The 23,888-nt window shown below is 39.9% G+C and overlaps 2 protein-coding genes across 2 annotated transcripts in view; one reads left to right on the top strand and one right to left on the bottom strand.

Moving 5' to 3' along the window:
* Nucleotides 1–832, bottom strand: part of agtpbp1 (ATP/GTP binding protein 1) — a 172,684-nt gene extending 171,852 nt beyond the window's left edge. Inside the window, 1 exon segment of the mRNA XM_034170437.1 lies at nt 711–832. The gene's annotated coding sequence lies outside the window, so the exon portion shown is untranslated.
* Nucleotides 833–1,326: 494 nt separating this feature from the next.
* The window catches only part of naa35 (N-alpha-acetyltransferase 35, NatC auxiliary subunit), a 39,335-nt gene continuing 16,773 nt past the window's right edge, over nt 1,327–23,888 (top strand). The window contains exons 1-12 of the mRNA XM_034170434.1: nt 1,327–1,471; nt 13,369–13,494; nt 13,598–13,631; nt 15,136–15,250; nt 15,552–15,626; nt 15,994–16,161; nt 16,312–16,378; nt 19,977–20,020; nt 20,119–20,169; nt 21,211–21,294; nt 21,494–21,608; nt 21,865–22,043. Of these exons, the coding sequence (XP_034026325.1) occupies nt 13,374–13,494; nt 13,598–13,631; nt 15,136–15,250; nt 15,552–15,626; nt 15,994–16,161; nt 16,312–16,378; nt 19,977–20,020; nt 20,119–20,169; nt 21,211–21,294; nt 21,494–21,608; nt 21,865–22,043 (1,053 nt within the window). The 5' untranslated portion in view covers nt 1,327–1,471; nt 13,369–13,373. The remainder of the gene's footprint in view (nt 1,472–13,368; nt 13,495–13,597; nt 13,632–15,135; nt 15,251–15,551; nt 15,627–15,993; nt 16,162–16,311; nt 16,379–19,976; nt 20,021–20,118; nt 20,170–21,210; nt 21,295–21,493; nt 21,609–21,864; nt 22,044–23,888) is intronic.

The raw sequence follows: 23,888 nt of genomic DNA, 5'->3' as shown, positions 1-23,888 counted from the left end.
ATTTGATATTGCTGCTTTTCTTACTTGCCTGCACTGATTTTGGAATTGGCTTTTAATCTCGTTGCACATTGTATAATGACAATAAAAGGCATTCTATTCTATTCTATAATCCCAATGCCACAGAGTATCAAGTATTCAAGTAAGTCACCCCATTTTTGGACACAGTTTTACAACATCAAAACATCTACGCATAATTTTAATGACTTTGCATAGTTGTTGTATTAGTTTATCTCTCGGTATTTCGACAATGTCATTCAGTACGTTCAATTTTGGAGTTAAAAACTTTGCATTAACCATCATGTTAGTTGCCCTTTATGTTTTTTTTTTTTTAGGATTCTCATTTTATTTTCATACGAGGACGACTTTCAATGTTTTCCTCGAAATTTATACATGCATTTTTTTTTAAGTTGCAAAGGTATATTGAATTTCTAAATTATCATCATCCTCACATGCTTGGCCTCTCTGCTTCCCGAAGTAGCCAATCAGTTAGTGTCACAGTAGATTAAGTCGGTATAGTTTATATGTTTTTACCATTTGCTAATTTAGTAACCACCGCAACTACTGGGCTAGTCACTGTCCGAGCAGGCTAGCTACGTGCTAACACTGGTGCTTAAATGAAGAGCAAGTAGGTGACGACAACTAAGTAAATATGTTAATATCATATTCTGAAGAATGGAGTATTTGCGCACCTGAATAGAACGCAAACTGACCTCCTGTTTTGGTGACAAAATCGTTGACACTCCCTGATGTAACGGTCAGTAAGCTGACTCCTGCCACTAACGTAACAGTTCCACCTATTTCTTCTTCGAAATATAACGGTTAGTAAACAACAGGATGACTCTTTACTGCCACCAAGGTGTCAGTCTCAGGCTGGTAGCATCATTCTGCAAAGAAGGTCCACCATCGAAAATGCTTCACGGTGGCTTTTCAACTTTGTCTGCCAAACACAAGCGGGGACACAGTCATGTTAATTATGGTGTATAAAAACAATTGAAATATATAAAATAATAAGGCCACTGTTGATACAAATGTCGATTTTGTATTTCAGTGCAGTAAAGTTATTTATAAAGTAATTTTTAAGTTAAAATTGTATGATCATTAACAGTTACAAGTATCTCCTTTTGCAAACTGTAAAACTGCCTTCTTTGTTATATTTAACATCAGATTGCAAACTAATTTTATAGTACATACCGCCACCTACTGTTATGGAGTATATATGGGTCGACAACCGAGACTATATTTTTCCATAGAAGACATCAACATCCGGCATTTAAGCACTAAATTTTTTAAAGTAAATAGACGGATACAACCAAAATGTATGGACAAAACCGTATTCTGATCAGACAGACTCCAGCCAGCGGGTTCATAAAAAAAATGAAAGCGTGAACGTTCGAAACGAAACTACATGTCCCACACTCACATGTGACGTCATATCTATGCGTGTTGCTGCTGTAGTCGGATTTCTGAAAAAGTGAGTTCTTTACGTTCTATAACGATTAGAAAATGCTAAGCTGTGTATGCTTCCATTGAAAAGTGTGGTTTTCTAATACCGATGTTTTGTATTTCGGACTCCTTGTATAGTATGACAGACGGTTTAATTTGGAGCTAGCTTGTTGAGACACGATGTCTGAGGGCAGTGTTAGCTCGAAGAGCACGTCTGAAGTGTAGCCAGCGTCTGGTGTTTTTTAAACGTTTTTATTCAAGGTTTAATGCTGATAGTTTAAAAAAATCTACGAGACCATGTCGTCCTTTAATTATGTGTCGAGCTTGTTGAAAACAATGTCTACTAATGCCAGACTAGGTTCTTTCAAGTATCATGATTTTGGTTGAAATGTGTTTGCATGTTTCTGTGTAGGCTCTCAGTTGTCCAGGTGGTTTCCATAGTAGAGAAGTTTGAATCTTCGACTGGACTGGGTTGCTTGACGCGAGGATGTTTCGCTTCAAATCGCAATGCTGTAGTATTTGAATGAGTTTGTGTCTATTATAGACAAGGGATGTTTTACTTAAAAAAAATCTAACTATTCGATTAGATCTATTAGCCAAGTTATCATGCAAATTTTGCTCTTTCTGAGTTATCTTGTGAACCATTTCAGACACAGGAAAAACATACAGATGACATTTTCTTCAAAATTGTCCCAAGTGCTTTTTCTTAACAGAGCAAGGAATTTTCAACACCGCATTCCTAAACATGTTAGTTGTTTTTTTTTGGATGCTTACATTATTTTACTTTGTGCAGCCAGTCTGCTCTGTGGGCAGACTGGGTCGTGGTTAGTACCTGGATGGGCTGTGTCTGCTTGTACAGGTACAACTTAAGTTGTGTCAGAAAGGGCATTGGGGCTTGTGCCAAATTAACCCCTCTGGACGCTAATAGTCAATTGTGTGTCCTTTTTTTGCTGGATAATAGCCTGCATTCCTTTGTTGTAATTTTCCACAAGTCTCAGGCATGTCTCCCGAGGAATCCCACCCCATTCTTCTTTGGCTAATCTCTCAAACTCATCCAAATTTGATGGTCTTCGGGCATGGTCTTGGTCTTCGGTTCACCCCACAGATTTTCAATGGACTTCAAATCGGGACTTTGTGCAAGCCAGTCAGTAACGTTCACTTTGGTTTTCTGGAGGTACAGTTGTATGCAAAGGTTTGGGCACCCCTGATAATTTTCATGATTTTCCTTTATAAATCATTGGTTGTCTGGATCAGAAATTTCAGTTAAATATATAGCAGATGAACACACTGATATTTGAGAAGTGAAATGAAATTACTAGTATTTACAGAAAGTGTGCAATAATTATTTAAACAAAATTGGGCAAGTGCATAAATTTGGGCACATTTGTCATTTTATTGATTTGAATACATTTAGCGTGAATTATTGGAACACAAAATTGGTTTGGTAAGCTCATTGACCCTTGACCTACTTACACAGGTGAATCCAATCATGAGAAAGGGTATTTAAGGTGGCCATTTGCAAATGTGTTCCCTCTTTGCATCTCTTCTAATGAGTGGCAACATGGGAGCCTCTAAACAACTCCCAAATAACCTGAAAACAAAGATTGTTCAACTTCATGGTTTAGGGGAAGGATACAAAAAGCTATCTCAGAGATTTCAGCTGTCAGTTTCCACTGTGAGGAAAATCAGAAGACCACAGGGACAGTACTAGTTAAGGCCCGAAGTGGCAGGCCAAGAAATATCTCAGATAAGCTGAAGCGAAGGATGGTGAGAACAGTCATAGTCAACCCACAGACCTGCTCCGAAGATCTACAACATGATCTTGCTGCAGATGGTGTCTCTGTGCATCATTCAGCTATACAGTGCATGTTGCACAAGGAGATACTGTAATGCAGGGGAAGCCTTTTCTGCGTACACGCCACATACAGAGTCGCGGATTATAAGGTGCGCCCTCAATTAGCGGGTACTTAACCCTTACAAAAGGCGCACCGGATTATAAGGCGCGGCCTCAATTAGTGGGTACTTAACCCTTACAAAAAGGCGCACCGGATTATAAGGCGCGGCCTCAATTAGCGGGTACTTAACCCTTACAAAAGGCGCACGCTAAAACATATAGTCTACAAAAAAAAAAAAAGGTCACGGAAGCAAAACGGTGAGTTTATTTGAACTTTTTAAAAACTTTGAACTACCGGTATTTAACAATATGGTACTATTTTTTATTATGGTTCTGTCACAAATCCATCGAAGTCTTCATCTTCTGTGTCTGAATTGAACAGCTGGTCTTCTAGCTGTGGCCACCTCGCTTTGTTTCTGCGGAAACTCTGGTCTTTTTAACTTGGCACAGTTCATTTTCTTGTTTCCTCTCGCAGCTGCTCTATTCCCATGAACAACCGCGTAACTGATAGCCTGCAGTTTGAATTGTGCCTCGTAAGCATGTCTCTTTGCTGGCGCTATTTTCGGAGGTCCTTAGACAAACAAATGTTGTTTTGCAGGATACCTGTAGTATACGGTAACTACCGGAGGAGTGGCAGAGGTAAGTGTACGTACCACGGACTCTTCTCTGATTGGTTTATCGCTGGCAGCATACTTACTCTACACTACCAGCGTACGTACTTTATGTATTACATAATGTTCTCCGATTGGTTTATTGCTGCCAGGGTACGTACTCTACGCTGCTAGCGTACGTACTTTACGTATTACACCCTTGTGTCAGCGGGAAATGGTCCAATATTCTGACGGTCAAAGGCAACGTCGGTCGTTTTTACAGATTTTGGAATTCAGTGCGCACATAAGGCGCACCGGATTATAGGGCGCACGGCCGATTTTTGTGAAAATTTAAGGCTTTTAGGTGCGCCTTATGGTGCGGAAAATACGGTATTTGGACATAACAAGAGGTGGTATGCAAGGTTCAAAAAGAACACAGCATTCCAAGAAAAACACTTTATACCTACAGAAAAATTTGGAGGTGGTTCCATCATGCTGTGTGGCTGTGTGGCCAGTGCAGGCACTAGGAATCTTTTTAAAGTTGAGGGTCACATGGATTCCAGTCAATATCAGCATATTCTTGAGAACTTCTTTGTCTTTCAGCTGTTCCCGTTAGGGGTCGCCACAGCAGATCAATTGTTTCCATCTCACCCTGTCCTCTGTATCTTCCTCTGTCACACCAACCACCTGCATGTCCTCCTTCAACACATCTATAAACCTCCTCTTTGGCCTCCCTCTTCTCCTGCCTGGTGGCTCCATCCTCAGCATCCTTCTCCCTATATACCCTGGGTCCCTCCTCTGCACATATCCAAACCATCTTAATCGCACCTTTCTGACTTTGTCTCCAAACCGTTCCACCTGAACTGTCCCTCTGATATGTTCATTCCTAATCTTGTCCATTCTCATCACTCCCAAAGAGAATCTCAGCATCTCTCAGCTCTGCCACCTCCAGCTCTGCCTCCTGTCTTTTTGTTAGTGCCACCGTCTCTAAGCCGTACAGCATAGCTGGTCTCACTACTGTCTTACAGACATTCCCCTTCACTCTTGCTGATATTCTTCGGTCGCAAATCACTCCTGCCACCTTTCTCCACCCACTCCACCCTGCCTGCACTCTCTTCTTCACCTCTTTACCACACTCTCCATTACTTTGAACAGTTGACCCCAAATATTTAAACTCATCTACTTTCACCACTTCTACTCCTTGTAACTTCACTATTCCACTGGGCTCCCTCCCATTCAAACACATGTACTCAGTCTTGCTTCTACTGACTTTCATTCCCCTTCTCTCCAAAGCATATCTCCACCTCTCCAGACTAGACTCAACTTGCTCTCTACTCTCACTACAGATCGCATTGTCATCTGCAAACATCATAGTCCATGGGGACTCCTGTCTGATCTTATCCGTCAACCTGTCCATAACCACTGCAAACAAGAAAGGGCTCAGAGCTGATCCTTGGTGTAATCCCACCTCCACCTTGAATGAGTGTGTTATTCCAACTGCGCATCTCACCGCTGTCACACTATTCTTGTACATGTCCTGCACTACCCTAACATACTTCTCTGCCACTCCAGACTTCCTCATACAATACCACAGCTCTTCTCTTGGCACCCTGTCATAAGCTTTTTCTAAGTCCACAAACACACAATGTAACTCTTTCTGGCCTTCTCTGTACTTCTCCAACAGTATTCTCAGAGCAAACATTGCATCTGTAGTGCTCTTTCTCGGCATGAAACCATATTGCTGCTCACAGATCTTCACCTGTTTTCTAAGCCTAGCTTCTACTACTCTTTCCCATAACTTCATGCTGTGGCTGATCAACTTTATGCCTCTGTAGTTACTGCAGCTCTGCACATCACCCTTGTTCTTGAAAATAGGAACCAGCACACTTCGTCTCCACTCCTCAGGCATCCTCTCACTTTCCAAGATTTTATTAAACAATCTGGTTAGAAACTCTACTGCCATCTCTCCTAGACATTTCCACGCCTCCACTGGAATGTCATCTGGACCAACTGCCTTTCCACTCTTCATCCTCTTCATAGCAGCCCTCACTTCTTCCTTGCTAATCTCTTGTACTTCCTGATTTACTCTCACCACATCATCCAGCCTTTTCTCTCGCTCATTTTCTTTATTCATCAGCTCTTCAAAATATTCCCTCCACCTTCTCAGCACAATCTCCTCACTTGTCAGCACATTACCATGTGCATCTTTTACCACCTTAACCTGCTGCACATCCTTTCCAGCTCTGTCCCTTTGTCTGGCCAACTGGTACAAGTCCTTTTCTCCTTCCTTACTATTCACCTTCTTGTACAGCTCGCAATATGCCTTTTCTTTCGCTTTTGCCACTTCTCTTTTTGCCTTACACCGCAGCTCCTTGTACTCCCGTCTACTTTCTTCATCTCTTTGACTATCCCTAAACTTTTTCGCCAACCTCTTTCTCCTTATGCTTTCCTGGACCTCTTCATTCCACCACCAAGTCTCCTTGTCTTCCTTCCACTGTCCAGATGTCATACCCAGTACTGTCCTAGCTGTCTCACTCACCACATCTGCAGTTTTCCAGTTGTCCAAAATTCTTCCCCTCCAACCAGTGCTTCTCTCACCTGCTGGCTAAATTTCACACGTCTTCCTCCTTCAACTTCCACCATCTGATCCTTTGTTGAGCTCTCACTCTCTTCTTCTTCTTTACCTCTAAATTCATCCTACAAACAACCATCCTATGCTGTCTAACGACACTCTCTCCTGCCACCACCTTAGTCTCTGATTTCTTTTAGCTTGCACCTCCTATAAAGAATGTAGTCCACCTGTGTGCACCTTCCTCCACTCTTATATGTTACCCTTTGCTCCTTCCTTTTCTTAAAGTAGGTATTCACCACAGCCATTTCCATCCTTTTTGCAAAATCAACTACCATCTGTCCTTCCTCATTCCTATCCTTGATACCATATCTACCCATTACTTCGTCATCACCTCTGTTCCCTTCACCAACATGGCCATTGAAGTCCACTCCTATCACCACTCTTTCATGCATGGGCACACTCTCCACCACCGCATCTAACACACTCCAGAAATCTTCTTTCTCCTTCATCTCACAACCTACCTGTGGGGCATATGCACTGATGATATTCATCATCACCCCTTCAATTTCCAACTTCACACTCATCACCCTGTCAGACACTTGCTTAACCTCCAACACCCCTTTAACATACTCTTCCTTTAAAATGACCCCAACACCATTTCTCTTCCTGTCCTCACCATGGTACAACAACTTGTACCCACCGCCGATGCTCCTGCTCTTACTTCCCTTCCACTTGGTCTCTTGCACACACAATATGTCTGCCTTTCTCCTCTCCACCATATCAGCCAGCTCTACCAAGTCATACTACCAACACTTAAAGTCCCTACTCTCATTTCCACCCTTCTAGTTTTCTTCTTCTCCCACCGTTTGTGGAAACGTTCTCCTCCTCTTCTTCGTCATCTTCGCCCAGCAGTAGCCCAATTTCCACCGGCACCCTGTTGGGCAACAGCACCGGTGGCGGACGTTGTTAACCCGGGCCGCGACCGATCCGGTATTCTTAGTCTGCATAGTTGGGTTGGCTTGTTTTATGCCGGATGCCCTTCCTGACGCAACCCTCCTCATTTATCCGGGCTTGGGACCGACACTCAGAATGTACTGGCTGCACACCCCATGTAGCTGAGTTATCAGCATATTTTTGAGAACAATGTTCATGAATCAGTGACAAAGTTGAAGTTGCGCCAGGGCTGGATCTTTCAACAAGACAACGACCCTAAACACTGCTCAAAATCTACTAAGGCATTCATGCAGAGGAACAAGTACAATGTTCTGGAATGGCCATCTCAGTCCCTAAATCTGAATATTATTGAAAATCTGTGGTGTGATTTTTAAGCAGGCTGTCCATGATCAGAAACCAACAAACCTGACTGAACTGATCTTTTGTAAAGAAGAATGGTCGAAAATACCATCCATCCATCCATTTTCTTCCGCTTTATCGGAAGCTATAGGAAGCGTTTTTATAGGCTGTTAATTCTGCAGAATAAGGATCTACTAAATATTGATGTATTTTTTTCTGTTGGGGTGCCCAAATTTATGCACCTGCCCAATTTTGTTTAAAGAATTTTTGCACACTTTCTGTAAATCCTACAAACTTCATTTTACTTCTCAAATATCACTGTTTGTCTGCTATATGATATATTTAACTGAAATTGCTGATCCAAACAACCAATGATTTGTAAAGGAAAATCATGGAAATCATCAGGAGTGCCCAAACTTTTGCATACAACTGTAGTTCTTCACAAGGAACAATGTATGTTTTGAGCTGTTGTCGTGTTGGAAAACAAAGCGATGATCCGCTGCTTGAGGTTTTCTTTCAGAATCTTCACATATCTGTCTTTTTTCACAATTCCTTCCACCTTGAGGAGATTCCCAGTTGCAGATGCACTGAAGCATCCCACAGCATAATACTCCCATTGCCATGTTTCACTGTTGGGACAGTGTTCTTTGGGTTATACGCCTCTCCTTTCTTTCTCCAAACATAAGCAAAGTCTCTGTGGCCAAAGAGCTCTATTTTTGTCTCATCCAACCAAAGGAGACGCTTCCAGCATGCATAATCTTTCTTCAGGTTGTCGTTAGCATATTTCAGTCTGGCTTGAAGGTGTCTCTTCTGCAGAAGTGGAGTTTTTCTTGGTCTGCAACCTTGCAGTGCACTAGTGCCTTGGCGGTTGTTCTGGGGTCTTTAGACACACCTCTCACTTCTTTTCTTTCCAGAGTCTTTGAAATCTTCCACTTCCTACCTCTGCCAGGCTTGTTCTGTACTGTGTCACTCACTCTTCTTGATGATACTTCTCACTCTACTTCTTGACACTTGGAAAGACTGTGATAACTTTGTACAGTAAGGAAAATAAGTATTTGAACACCCTGCGATTTTTCAAGTTCTCCCACTTAGAAATCATGGAGGGGGTCTGAAATTTTCATCATAGGTGCATGTCCACTGTGGGAGACATAATCTAAAAAAATCCGGAAATCACAATGTACAATTTTTTAATAATTTATTTGTATGTTAATGCTGCAAATAAGTATTTGAACACCTGTGAAAATCAATGTTAATATTTGGTACAGTAGCCTTTGTTTGCAATTACAGAGGTCAAACATTTCCTGTAGTGTTTCACCAGGTTTGCACACACTGCAGCAGGGATTTTGGTCCACTCCTCCATACAGATCTTCTCCAAATCTTTCAGGTTTGGAGTTTCAGCTCCCTCCAAAGATTTTCTATTGAGTTCAGGTTTGGAGACTGGCCAGGCCACTCCAGGACCTTGAAATGCTTCTTACGGAGCCCCTTTTTAGTTGCCCTGGCTGAGTGTTTGGGGTCATTGCCATGCTGGAAGACCCAGCATGACAATGAAGACCCATCTTCAATGCTCTTACTGAGGGAAGGAGGTTGTTTGCCAAAATCTTGCAATACATGACCCCATCCATCCTCCCTTAAATACGGTGCAGTTGCCCTGTCCACTTTGCATAAGAGCACCCCCAGAGTAGGATGTTTCCACCCCCATGCTTCACGGTTGGGATGGTTTTCTTGGGGTTGTTCTCATCCTCTGAACATGGTAAGTGGAGTTGATTCCAAAAAGCTCTATTCTGGTCTCATCTGACCACATGACCTTCTCCCATGCCTCCTCTGGATCATCCAGATGGTCACTGGTGAACTTCAAATGGGCCTGGACATGTGCTGGCTTGAGCAGGGGGACCTTGCTACCCTGCAGGATTTGACAGCATCATGTGTTACTAATGTAATCTTTGTGACTGTGGTCCCAGCTCTCTTCAGGTCATTGACCAGGCCCTCCTGTGTGGTTCTGAGCTTTCTCAGAATCATCCTTACCCCACAAAGTGAGATCTTGCATAGAATCCCAGACCGAGGGAGATTGACAGTCATCTTGTGTTTCTTCCACTTTCTAATAAATAATCATAACAGTTGTTGCCTTCTACCAAGCTGCTTGCCTGTTGTCCTGTAGTCCATCCCAGCCTTGTGCAGGGTCTACAGTTTTGTTCCTGGTGTCCTTAGACAGCTCTTTGGTCTTGCTATGGTGGACAGGTTGGAGTGTGATTGATTGAGTGTGTGAACAGGTGTCTTTTATACAGGTAACAAGTTCAAACAGGTGCAATTAATATAGCTAAAGAGTGCAGAATAAGAGGGCTTCTTAAAGAAAAATTAACAGGTCTGTGAGAGCCAGAATTCTTGCTGGTTGGTAGGTGTTCAAATACTTATTTGCAGCAGTAACCTACAAATAAATTATTAAAAAAAAAAAAAAAAAACATACATTGTGATTTCCGGATTTTTTTTTTTTTTTTATAGATTGTCTCTCACAGTGGACATGTACCTGAGAAGAAAATTTCAGACCCCTCCATGATTTCTAAGTGGGAGAACTTGCAAAATCGCAGGGTGTTCAAATACTTATTTTCCTCACTGTAAATCATTTCATGCTCTGTGAGCATCAACAATTCTTTTTCACAAGTCTAAACTGATTTCTCTTGTTTTTGGCATGATTCTTTCTCAAGTGACAGCTCAAACCCTTACTGACATTTTTTATGCTTTTTATACTTAATCAGTTTAAAACCCTCAGTTTTAAATTGATTTTACCAGCTTTGAGCATTACAAAGTTAAAGCACATCATTGCATAACAGTGGTTTGTGCTCCAGCTCAACAAAAAGGTCAGTTCTTAAGGGCACTAAAAAATTTGGCATTTGTACTTTTTGGTTTTTGTGAAATAATTTGCTTCTGTGTGTAACATAAAATAATGTAAGAATCTAAAATAAAACTAGGCTGTTTAGAAATGCTGTGTTGAAAATTACTTAAGCGCTTTTCACACTGGCGCAAACGTAGAGCTGCGTATTGTGGCATACCATCTACGTCGAGTTGAGCAGCTCTACGCCCACTTTAAGCAGCTCTACGTCGAGTTTTTTCTCCCCACGCAGCAGTATGCTGAGTGCTACACGCGTAGGACGGAAAAAATTAAACATGTTTAATTTTTTCTGCATAGAGCACTGGACGCAGAAAGTATGCAGTTTTAAGCAGGTCTGCGCAGCACGGTGTTACTGCATGCAAGTCTGTGCAATACTGCGCTCTTGTACACATCCAAAAACTGAGGGCCTGTATCCACAGTGAATCAGCTGGCGAACATGATCATGCAGCCCACAGTGCCTCTGTGTGCTCAGAACAGGTAATTGAATCAATCTCTCTCTCTCTCGCTCTCGCTCTCGCTCTCTCAGGTCTGATCAAACCTGAATGTGTCCTGTGACTCTTTAAAATAAAACCGCAGTCGCTGCATGTCGGTGTGCTCATCAGACACCCTGATCGAGCAGGTCTCATCAAACCTGAATAAGCGCTGTGACTCTTTAAAAGCGCAGTCGCTGCAGGTCAATGTGATCATCAGACGACCTGATCGATCAGGTTTGATGAAATCAGACGACCTGATCGGAGCAACCGCAGCTTTTAAAGTTTAAAGAGCCACAGCGCTTCATTCACAGCAGCCTTTACCACAGCCAGACTCGGCAGCATCTGTACACAATGAAAATGATCCACCAAGACAAAAAATACATAAATAAAATAATGTTAAATTACTCTGTTTCTGACCTGCACCACACCATGCAGTAGACAACTGAGCGCACTTCCACAGAGGCAGAAAATAGCAGCGATGGCTACATATGTGGCAACATGCAATTGTAAAAACCTCATAATACAGTCCACTGTTTTCCAACTGCGGTGACGTGTTCTGCACAACCGGCAGGAGTGAACTGAAAAAGAGTTGAATTGGTTTTAAGTGGCGGCAAGGACTACGCGCAACTGTGCGCACACATTAAAAGCAAACGCACGCAGCTGTAAGCAAATCTACGAATGCAATGAACACCGAAAAATGCTGAGTACGCGTGCATTTCGGCGTACTTAAACAAAACACAATGTCGCAATATGCAGCTCTACGTTTGCGCCGGTGTGAAAGGGGCTTTACTCTTAAAAAAGCATTTGGGAAAATTTTGAAGAAAATGTTAAATTTTCATACATTTTTCCTCATCTGTGTGGGTATTCTAACTCTCCCTTAACCTTTGGTTTGTGTCGCCGACTGAACGGTCCCCTCTAAAAATCGGTCCACCCTGCCTTCACTGCGTTTGTGTCATTTCGGCGCATCAGCAGTGATTCACAGATTATCGCCTTGTTTCTGCTTAAAACTGACTTTAGTATGATTTAAGAGGTTTTACTTTGATTGTTAATAATCACATTATTCCCTTTGATCGCTTTGGGTTTAGAGAGTCAGACTCAGACGTGCTGCTGTGGCACTCTCATCGCTCTCTCGTCTTATTACGAAATAATGCTGAATTTATGTGGAAACGATTGTTGTACAAAAGCTTCAGATACCTGTCACTGAGATAGATGATGACTGGAGTGTAGTTTTAAGCAGAAACGAGGCAGTAATCGGAGAATTGTTGCCAACGCTCTGAAATGATTTCTGTGCAGTGAAGGCAGGGCGGACCAAGTTTTAGAGGGGACCGTTCAGTCGGCATGTTCTATGGCAGATAATCTCTAGTGTACTCTAATTGTGCCGTTTGCACCTTTAGGCTCTAATGTGAGCCCTCCTTATCAGTTCATAGTGTATGTTTAGAATCCTTCATTGTTAGATCATAAATAAAGCAGCACTCTTTAGAGAGCATTATTTCACAAAGTGTAAAAAAAAAAAAATACAGTTAATGAAAGTAACTGTTAACTACTTCATTTTGATCCAGATGTTGCTTTAATTAATTACTATAGATTTATTATTTTGCAGTAGATTAATCAATTTGTTGTTCGGTCAGTACAATGGTGAAAATTGGTCATCAGTGTTTTCCACCACCGGAGGTGTCAAATCCGGCTTCAGAAAGTAAAAACCCTCCCATGTGTTGCTTCTACCTGTGCACCTAAAACAGGTGATCTCAGTAATTAGCTCATCCACCTGCTGGAAGAGCTGAACTAATAACAATCAGCTGGTTTATTGGGAAGATGGAACAAATATGTGGCTGGACTTTTACTTTCTGAAGCTGGATTTGACACCTCTGTCCACCACTGATGCCTTCAAATGTCTTGTCTTGTCCACATCCCAGAAATACACGGTTTACTGCCACATGGGAGTTTAAGAAACTGAAATCAGAAAATTGGCTCTTTTTAAAATGAGTCACAATGATTATTTGATTATCAAAATAGCTGTTGATTTATTTTAGTAGTTCATTAATGTTTATTAATCAGTCAATCATTGCAGCTGTCATCCAGATCATCGCCCATGTTTAATAGGTCTTTCTTTGGCATTCAAGTTTGAAGTGGTTGAATTTGAAAAATTAGCATATTAACTTTGTAAACTCTTAAAACTCTTGGTAATAAGACACTTATCTTGTTGTTTTTGACTTTAATAGTAACCATGGTGATGAAGACAACAGTTGAGGATGATGATGCTAGCTGGGGGCTGGGCATCCCAGAAAAGATGAAGAACAATGCCAATTGGGTTGATATTACACATGAATTCAAAAGTGCATGCAAAGGTAAAGGTTCTGTTTATGTGTGCAGTCATGAAGGCACTCGCTCGCCTGTTCATTTGTTCATGCTTTATGTAATATATATTATTTTATTATTTTATTTGCACAGAATTAAACCTTGGAGAATTGCTCCATGATAAACTGTGAGTATAACGCTGATGTTCGAGAGTTGTGATTTAATGTATCAGCTGTCCTCAATTAGCTAAAGATCTGTTTGCTTGCTTTTTTATTACATTTGAGGTAAAACAGTCTGCAAATACTAAATGCAAATTTTAGCATGGATAGTGTTATGTTTAAAATTCTAAATTATGTTTTTGTGCATTTTACTATATATATATATATATATATATATATATATATATATATATATATATATATATATATATATATATATATATAAAATGTGTGTGTGTATACAGTGGCTTGCAAAAGTATTCAGCCCCTTGGTATTTCATACATTTTAATTTGTTTATGGCATTTCAAATACAAAAAGTAAATCAGGCTTCTCAACATAAAAATTTATAAAATTATCTTCCTTAGACTCAAAGTGAAAGTAAATCTCTACAACTTGATATAAATTAATTAAAATTATAAAATCCAGGATGATGGGTTAAGTAATCAGCCCCTTTGGTATAATACCTGTAAATAATCAGTTTAATTGCCAGTTTTCTTCAGACAAGTCAGGGGATGGATACATGAACATTTCCAAGTCACTGAATATGTCTTGAACTTTATATACATCAGTTATGAAGAAATACAATCAGTATGTCACTCTATGGTAAATCTGTGTAGAGCAGACAGTTCTCAAAAACTGAGTGGCATAGAGGATGCTTTTACTAAAAAGAAGACCTGAAAGTTCAGCTACAATTTGCCAGAAGGCACATCTGAGATGCAAGCCTAGATTTAATGTTTTGGTGAAAGAAAACCCTCCTCCATACCACTTCATCATGAAGCTGTATAACTGGGGATACACAATGCAAAACTTGCACTGTACACAATTTCTCCAATCACAGCCACAGAAGCCTGTAACTTCTTCTGGGTTGTGTGGGTGTCTTGGAGGCTTTCCTCACTCTTCTCCTTCTTGCACAGTCACTCAGTTTTTGAGAACTGTCTACTCCACACACATTTACCATAGCGTGCCATACTGTTTGTATTTCTTCATAACTGATGTAAATACAGTTCTAGACACATTCAGTGACTTGGAAATGTTCATGTATTCATCCCCTGACTTGTCTGAAGAAAACTGGCAATTAAACTGATTATTTTCAGGTATTATACCAAAGGGGCTGATTACTTATGCAGCCCATCATCTTGGATTTTATATTTTTAATTAATTTATATCAAGTTGTTGAGATTTACTTTCACTTTGAGTGATAATTTTAGAAATATTATATTGAGAAGCCTGATTTACTTTTGGTATTTGAAATGCCATAAACAAAATAAAATGCGTAAAATACCAAGGGGCTGAATACTTTTGCAAGCCACTGTATGTGTGTGTATGTGTAATGTCAAGTATGCTTACATGTACAAAATGTGACCTGTCAGTTTTCATTTTGGTATTTTTTAAAGGTCAATATCATTCTCATGTAATTGTAGTCGCATTAAAAAAAAGCACTTAAAATTTGCGACAAAATGCTATGATGGCAGGTTTGGCTTGTTTGAGGCCATGTCCGCCATAGAGATGATGGATCCCAAGATGGATGCAGGAATGATTGGGAACCAGGTCAACAGGAAAGTTCTTAACTTTGAACAAGCTATCAAGGTACGGTGCTGCTTAGTTTCTACCACTCTGCAAGAAAAATAACACACAATGCTTCACTGTCTGATATACAGTTAAATAGTTCTACATATGAATGCTTAGCTGTTTTGTCTAGTTTTTAATAAACAACACAAAATTAACTGAACATAAATCAATATTTGCTTGGATGTTTTCTTCATGAATTGACTTGTGACACTGTCAACTCTGATCATGTACTTGTCACGTGCATAGTTCTCATCAAGGTGTGTGTGTGTGGGTTTTTTTTTTTTTTTTTTTTTTTTTTATGATTTTGTTTTTATTCTAGGAAAATGCCATCAAGGTGAAAGACATGAGTCTTCCGGAACTAATTGGAATCATAGACACATGTTTCTGCTGTTTGGTATGTTTCACTTTGTTACATTTTATATTTTTAAATTGGGGTAGTATTATTACAGCCAATTTTAAATTTCAGATTTACTCAGATTTCAGAATAACATGCTTAAAGTAATCAGTTAAAAGTGAACAGGCACAGGCTGAAGCCAAGGCTTATTACCAATATGAGCCAAGGCAAAGATATACAAGGCCAGAGGCTTAGTACATCATTAATAATTACATCACATTTTAAATCCACATTTCAAATATCAGAATGTTACTTTCTTCACAACCTTCTAAACGCATCAAAATAATAGTAATAATAAAGTCAGCATGACTGTGGGAAACACAGTATTCATGTGTGTATGTTTGTGTATCCACCCATCTTTGTCTAGATAACATGGTTAGAGGGACACTCACTGGCACAGACTGTGTTTACCTGCCTGTATGTCCATAATCCCGACCTTATTGAGGAGCCGGCACTCAGAGCCTTCACCTTGGGCATCCTGAAGGTGTGCGACATTGCTCGAGAAAAAGTCAACAAAGCTGCTGTGTTTGAGGAGGTAAGCAGCCTTTGTAGATTGATTGTCTGTGTTTGTACCTCAGCTATATCATTGTGAAGATCTAGGCAGAAGCAGTAAATGGAAAAGTGGCCATTATGATAGTGTTCTACTCTGCACACTGGCATTTTTGTTGTTTTTATATTTCTGTAGGAGGATTTTCAGGCTATGACTTATGGCTTCAAGATGGCCAATAATGTGACTGACCTGCGAGTGACAGGTACAGTACTGCATTTGGATACTCTTTGTGCTCATTATAATGGCATGGTATCTGAGCTTTCTTTGGGATGCCCCAGGGTTCTGTTTTGGGTCCATTATTGATTTTTTTTCTTTATGTGGTACCTGCCTATTTGTGTTGGTAATACCTCACAAATTGCAACACTGGAAGTTTCCCTGCAGTGAAAGATTGGATGTCTTGTAATTTTCTGCTTCTGAACTGTCATAAGACTGAGATGATTATTAGGTCTTGCTGGATGGATGGAGATATTTCTACAATAAATTCACATGGTCACTTAGTGGCTGGTTCATCATAGTGAAAGGGTGAAAAATCTTAGTGTAATTTTTGATCCATCATTGACTTTTGATCTACATATCAGTGAGGTGGTAAAGACTGCTCATTTTTATTGACTTAATGTTGCAGTGATTAGACCTATATTGGCTGTGGCTAATGTTGAGGCACTGATTCATTGTCTTTGCGTCCTCCAGAATTGGCTACTGCAATGTTTAATTTTATGGTTTACCACAAAAAGTACAAAACATGGCTTCAGATTATTCAAAAGATGGCCGCTAGAGTTGTGACTGGAACTAGGAAATTTGATCGTCACACATGTACCGGCCTCCCTTTGCTGGCTGGCTGAGTGTGAACAGATCTTACTTCCCCAGTTCCAATGACGTTGGGACGTTGTGTAAAATGTAAATAAAAACAGAATACAATGATTTGCAAATCATCTTCAACCTATATTCAATTGAATACACCACAAAGACAAGATATTTAATGTTCAAACTGATAAATGTTATTGTTTTTGTGCAAATATCTGCTCATTTTGAAATGGATGCCTGCAGCATGCTTCAAAAACGTTGGGACAGTGGTATGTTTACCACTGTGTTACATCACCTTTCCTTCTAACAACACTCAATAAGCATTTGGGCATTGATGACACTAATTGCTGACACTTTGTAGGTGGAATTCTTTCCCATTCTTGCTTGATGTACAACTTCAGCTGTTCAACAGTCCGGGGTCTCCGTTCTCATATTTTGTGCTTCATAATGTGCCACACATTTTCAATGGGCGACAGGTCTGGAGTACAGGCAGGCTAGTGTAGTACCCGCACTCTTTTACTATGAAGCCACACTGTTGTAACACATGCAGAATATGGCTTGGCATTGTCTTGCTGAAATAAGTAGGGACGTCCCTGAAAAAGACTTTGCTTGGATGGCAGCATGTGTTGCTCCAAAACCTGGATGTACCTTTCAGTATTGTTGGTGCCATCACAGATGTGTAAGTTGCCCATGCCATGGGCACTAACACACCCCCATATCATCACAGAGGCTGGCTATTGAACTTTGTGCTGGTAACAATCTGGATGGTCTTCTTCCTCTTTTGTCCGGAGGACACGACGTCTATGATTTCCAAAAACAATTTGAAGCGTGGACTCATCAGACCACACTTTTCCACTTTGCTTCTGTCCATTTCAAATGGGCCCAGGCCCAAAGAAGGTGGCAGTGTTTCTGGATGTTGTTGATGTGTGGCTTTCGCTTTGCATGGTAGAGTTTTAACTTGCACTTATAGATGTAGCGATGAACTGTGTGTTGTTTTACACTTCAAAGAAAACTACTGTGTCACGGACAGTGGTTTTCTGAAGTGTTCCTGAGCCCACGCAATAAGATCCTTTAAATCAAATCAAATCAATTTAATTTATATAGTGCCAAATCACAACAAACAGTTGCCCCAAGGCGCTTTATATTGTAAGGCAAAGCCATACAATAATTACGGAAAAACCCCAACGGTCAAAACGACCCCCTGTGAGCAAGCACTTGGCAACAGTGGGAAGGAAAAACTCCCTTTTAACAGGAAGAAACCTTTACATAATGATGTTGGTTTTTAATGCAGTGCCGCCTGAGGGAATCGAAGGTCACGGGCATTCAGTGTTGGTTTTTGGCCTTGCCGCTTACGCGTAGAAAGTTCTCCAGATTCTCTGAATTTTCTGATTATATTATGGACTGTAGATGATGGAATCCCGAAATTCCTTGCAATTGAACATTGATATGCTTGTTCTTAATCAGCTCAGGCAAAATTATTATTATTTTTTTTTACACATTTTACAAACTTCATGTCTCGACAGTAGCAAGGCTCCCATTTTGACTTAAATGGGAATTGGTCGGTAATTCATGCAGATACAGTTTGTCCACAGTAGGTTCTGTGATAAATGATATGTGCACAACTTAATCATCGGCCTTATCAGACGGTTTCACCGTGCAGCAAAGTACAGAAGAGTTGGGAGGGAGAGGATTAAACTGTTGGACTATTTTTTCATGGAGTTGTTCACAAAGAGGTGATCCTCACCCCATCTTTGCTTGTGAGTGGCTGAGACTTTTGGGGATGCTCCTTTTATACCCAGTCATGCCACTCACCTGTTTCCAAACAGGTGTTCTTTGAGCATTCATCAACTTTCCCAGTCTTTTGTTGCTCCTTCCCAACTTTTTTGAAACATGTTGTAGGTATCCATTTCAAAATGAGCAAATATTTGCACAAAAACAAAAAAGTTTATCAGTTTGAACATTAAATATCTTGTCTTGTGGTGTATTCAATTGAATATAGGTTGAAGAGGATTTTCAAATCATTGCATTCCGTTTTTATTTACATTTTACACAACATCCCAACTTCATTGGAATTGGAGTTGTAACATCCTGCTACTGCCCCATAAAGTACTAAAACCTCTTATCTTGTGGAACCTATGAAGCCTTATGTTCATGCTGTGCCTTGCACTCTCAGGATGCATATTTGTGTTATGGCAAGATGTAGAGATTTTTTATATCATGCACCAATCTTGTGGAATAATCTGTCATTGCAAGTGAGAAGGTCAAACTTTGAGTCCTTTAAAGCCAGTTTTAAAACACATTTATTTTCTGTAGCTTTCAGTTTGTTTATTTTAACAAATTTTATTTGAATATGTTATGTTTACATTGTCTGTGTATTTGGTTTTGATGTTAGTCCGGTGTATATCATTTAAATTTTTATTGTGTTGTGGATTTCTGTCAGATTGGTATAGTAAACTGCTTTAAATGTATTTGTCCTGAAAGTGCTATATAAAGTTAGTAGTAGTAAGTTTGCAGCTTCATATACACACTGATCAGCTGAAGCCATTTGAGAATAAGGTCACTTTCAAAAATGTAATTCGGATAACTTTATCTGCACCAAAAACAAAAGTGATAAATTGATCAGTTCCTGGATGTTTTGTTTTCATTACATTAGGGCTACTTCTACTTGGACTTGCAGAGGAAACCAAACCAAATAATACTTAAGCGACTGGCATCTGTGGTGATCATAAGTAGATGTTACGTGCATCATTAGTGGTGATTGGACTCCTGTCATAAGTACACACACAATAAACGTTAGTTGAGCGGGTGTAAAAGAAAGCCACCCTGATGTAAATATTTCCCCAAATCAGTGTTGTGTGACAAAGCTCTGATTTGTGACCCGCTTTTGTTGGAGGTATGAGGAGATTCATTGTGAAAGTATCCTGAAGTTGTTGTCTCAGAAACATGAATAGAATGGAACATCCATGTTTCGTGTGTGTGTGCGTGTGTTCATCTGACAGGTATGCTGAAGGATGTGGAGGATGAGTTACAGAGGAAAGTTAAGGTAAAACATCTTGACAAGTTTAATCTTCAGCCTTTTGTCATTTCACCCCATATCTCTCCACGGTAACACTTGGAACTGTGGATTTTCTCCTCCCTCAGAGTACACGCAGCCGACAGGGTGAGCAGCGACATCCTGATGTTGAGTTGGAGGCAAGTCCCTTTTCCTCAATGTCTGAGTCTGTGATTTAAGGTTGTTGTTGTTTTGTTCTGTTTTTTTCTTTTGTTAAACAAGCTTCCAGAGATCTAAGAAGTATGAGACTAATGAAACTAATTCAAAAATTTTTGCTTTGAATAAAAAATGTCACTGCCAAGTCAAAGGATGTACAGAACAATGAAGAATAACATTTAATCAGACTCACAAAGTGTTAGTTGATTCCAGGAATCACTAATGTGAAATAACATTATTGAACTTCAGGACAGATCCACAAGAATAGTCAAGCCATAAAATGTTATCTATGTTTTGACATTGTAAGATACAAGTTAATATAAGTTTTCTTGGTGTAAACTTTGTGAAAAGATTGGATCTGTTCTGGAATAAATTCTATAAATTATATTCTGTGGCTATGTGTTAAAGGATCCACACAGGAAATTAATTATATTTTATGTATTTGCATTTTTGTTTATTTGCAAAAAAAAAAAAGTTAATGGACTCAGTTTTCACAAACTTCAAGTGAAGTACTTCAGTATGTTTTATGTTTGTTTGTTTTTTCATGGGGGTTATTCATCCACTGCACACAGAATGAGTTTAGTGACAGGTCTGAGTGAGACTCGAACCCGACTGCACCAGGGTTGAGCTTTCTAATTGACCATAGCATTTTCCTCTGGCCTGGAATGAATAAAACTTAAAAATTTTCCTTTCACCATCGTTCTGCTTGAGCTGCCCACATGCAGCACATAACAAAACACATCATCAACTATAGTATTTAAATCATGAGACAACAAATTTGTACTGGGGGTAGAATTTCTAACAGTATATCAACAAAAATGTGGCCCATTCTGATTAATAACAATAAATGGTGGACAAAAACAGACCCCAAAATGGGCAAAATAAATGAAAATTGTACCCTTTGTATTTTTTCTGCCTTGTATAAATTAAAAGAGTAGATTGTTACATGTTTTGCTTTGCGTGCATGTATGTGTCTCTTTGGCTTCACACGCACATTATTTAACTGATAATGTAACTTTTCCCAGCATCAGCAGTTTTTGGCACTTTTCAATAGGATCAAATTCACACGCTTGCTGTTGACTGCATTGATCGCCTTCACCAAGAAAGAGGTAACGCACATACAAGCAGACATCAGATACTGGGCAGGTTTAGTGTGAGCTCTTTAAAATAATCAAAAGTTAAAAAGAAAGTTGCTTCATGCTGTGAAGTGAAGATGAAGTGTATTGTTTCATTGCAGAACTTTGTTAAATGTTAAATTGTTTTACACTTCAAAGAAAACTCCTTTTTCATTGTCTGCTTGTGTGTCAGACCAGCTCAGTAGGCGAGGCACAGAAACTTGTGGCTCAGGCAGCTGACCTCCTATCAGCCATCCATTCCAGTATTCAGCACGGCATCCAGTCGCAAAATGACACCACTAAAGGAGGTATAAGATGCACAGAACCTGCAGATATGCTTACACTGGATACATATTTGCTCTCAGCCATCCACAAAACCAGTTGTCAATTTTCACACAGTCTACAATTACTATCAAGCTTAAACAAATTTCCACAAACTCGGGCATGAAAACCGGCTGTCACACATAAAGGACTGTCTTTAAAATTTGATTCATTTTACTGATGTGGATCAGTTGCTTTGTGCAGAAAAACATTGCCGTGTGTGTGTGTGTTCGTGTGTTCCAGACCACCCCATCATGATGGGCTTTGAGCCTCTTGTCAACCAGCGACTGCTGCCACCTACCTTTCCTCGTTATGCCAAGATCATTAAGAGGGAGGACATGGTGGCTTATTTCAGCAAGCTCATAGAACGGATTAAGACCGTCTGCGATGTCATCAACACAACCAACCTGCACGGCATCCTGGTGACCATTGACACTTGTACAGCACAAACACTTTTATTAAATGCATAAATTTACTGCTGCGTACCTATACGGGCTAGTGATGTAATCATATTCAACAGGCAAGCTGATATTTTTTAAACATATTGAAATCTAAGTCACTGCGTCACATTGACATTCTCATTAGTGTGCGTGCTGCCGTGGGGCAGGGTGATGTCATCACTCATGCCTGCTGTGTGTGAACAAAATAACTCTTAAAAAAATGGCAGGGTGGATTTTCACCAGATTTTGTGGGAATATTACTTTGGTTCTGTTTCATTTGTTCTTACACGGGTTAGTGTCTCCAAATGATTAGCTTTTGGAGTAGATTTGTCAAGTAAAACACATTTACCACAATATTGCCATGATCAATGTAGCTAGATTAGATGAAAAGATCATATTGGTTGTTAAAATATTTGTAATTGATTGGTGTAAGTGACTTTATGACAAAGTCATAATAAGTCCCTTCGGCTGATCCTTTGTTTTCACTGGGGGTCACCACAACAGATCTGCGTGTTGATTTGGCACAAATTTTACGCTGGATGCTCTTTCTGACGTGACTTCACATTGCATGGAGAAATGTGGCAGGGTTGGGTTTTGAACCGGGAACCTTCCACACTGAAACCAAGTGCACTAACCACTTGGTCATCAAGTCATATAGTTAAAAATATATAAAATAAAGACTCAGCAGTTCCTCAACATCCACTTGCATGTATTGCTACCAGCTGTTTTATTACTGGTTGTGGAAATCACATACATCATTGTATTTTATATGCTATTACTAATCCCCTCTATGTATACAGGCTCTCACATTGGTTGATCTTTATATTGCATATATAAAACTATTCTTGGCATAGTTCCTCCTTATTTATCTACAAATGTACATGTGTAGAAACCAAAATCAGTATGGCCTTTGCTCTGATTCTTTTCTGCAGATGATGACCCTGAGAGTGAGAACAGAACTTGGGAGGGGGAAAAAAATCTTTTAAATATGCTCCTCCTTCCGCATAGAATAATTTACAGGCTGATCTCAAATTGTCAGAACTGATCTCTCTGGGGGAGTTTAAGACGATTATGGGGGATCCAGGGAGAAACTGCCTTGGTCAGTGTGACTGCTACTACGATCTCACTTTAGAAACTGTACCTGCATCCCATGCCTGCTGGAATTTGTGATTTTTTTTTTTTTTGATTTTTTTTTTTTAATAATTGTTGTGCTTGGCAGTTGTTTATGTCTGTTTGTATTATGTTTTGTGACCATGTTGTGCTGCCTTCTTGGCCATGTCACTCTTGGAACAGATATTTTAAATCTCAGTGAGACTTTTATCTGGTTAAATAAAGGAGAGTTATCACATATTACAACAAAATCTGCAGTATACTCATAAACCAGCCCCCATGAGATACAAGAAAAATTAGGGCTGATAAATCAGACACTTTTCCAATCAATTTTACTGCACTGGAAACTGTGGCACTAAAATCAGGGTAATACAAATCTTAAAACAGGGCGATACAAAAAAAGACATTGAAAATACCAAGATTTGTATCATCCCACTTTTCATCCAATCAGGAGCCCCTATTTCTCAGCCCCACCAATGACACGCCCCCATTTTGTCTTACCCTGGTGACATGCAGGTGAGGTGAAGTGCAGGATCCTGATACAGGATCCAAATCACCTCATTCAACCAAGATCCCTGATCAAGGTGAGAGTTTTAGCCTCCCCAGCAGGGAGAATTCTACAACTTGAGTTTCATACTGAAGTTGTGAGACATCAGTGAAGAGGCCAATCATGACTGTATAGAGAGACATAAGAACATTCCATAATTTACATATTTA

Source organism: Thalassophryne amazonica, chromosome 5, assembly GCF_902500255.1.
Source record: "Thalassophryne amazonica chromosome 5, fThaAma1.1, whole genome shotgun sequence".
In the NCBI taxonomy this organism is placed as follows: domain Eukaryota; kingdom Metazoa; phylum Chordata; class Actinopteri; order Batrachoidiformes; family Batrachoididae; genus Thalassophryne; species Thalassophryne amazonica.
The sequence above is the reverse complement of the archived record's forward strand: the minus strand, read 5'-3'. Positions and strand labels throughout refer to the sequence as shown.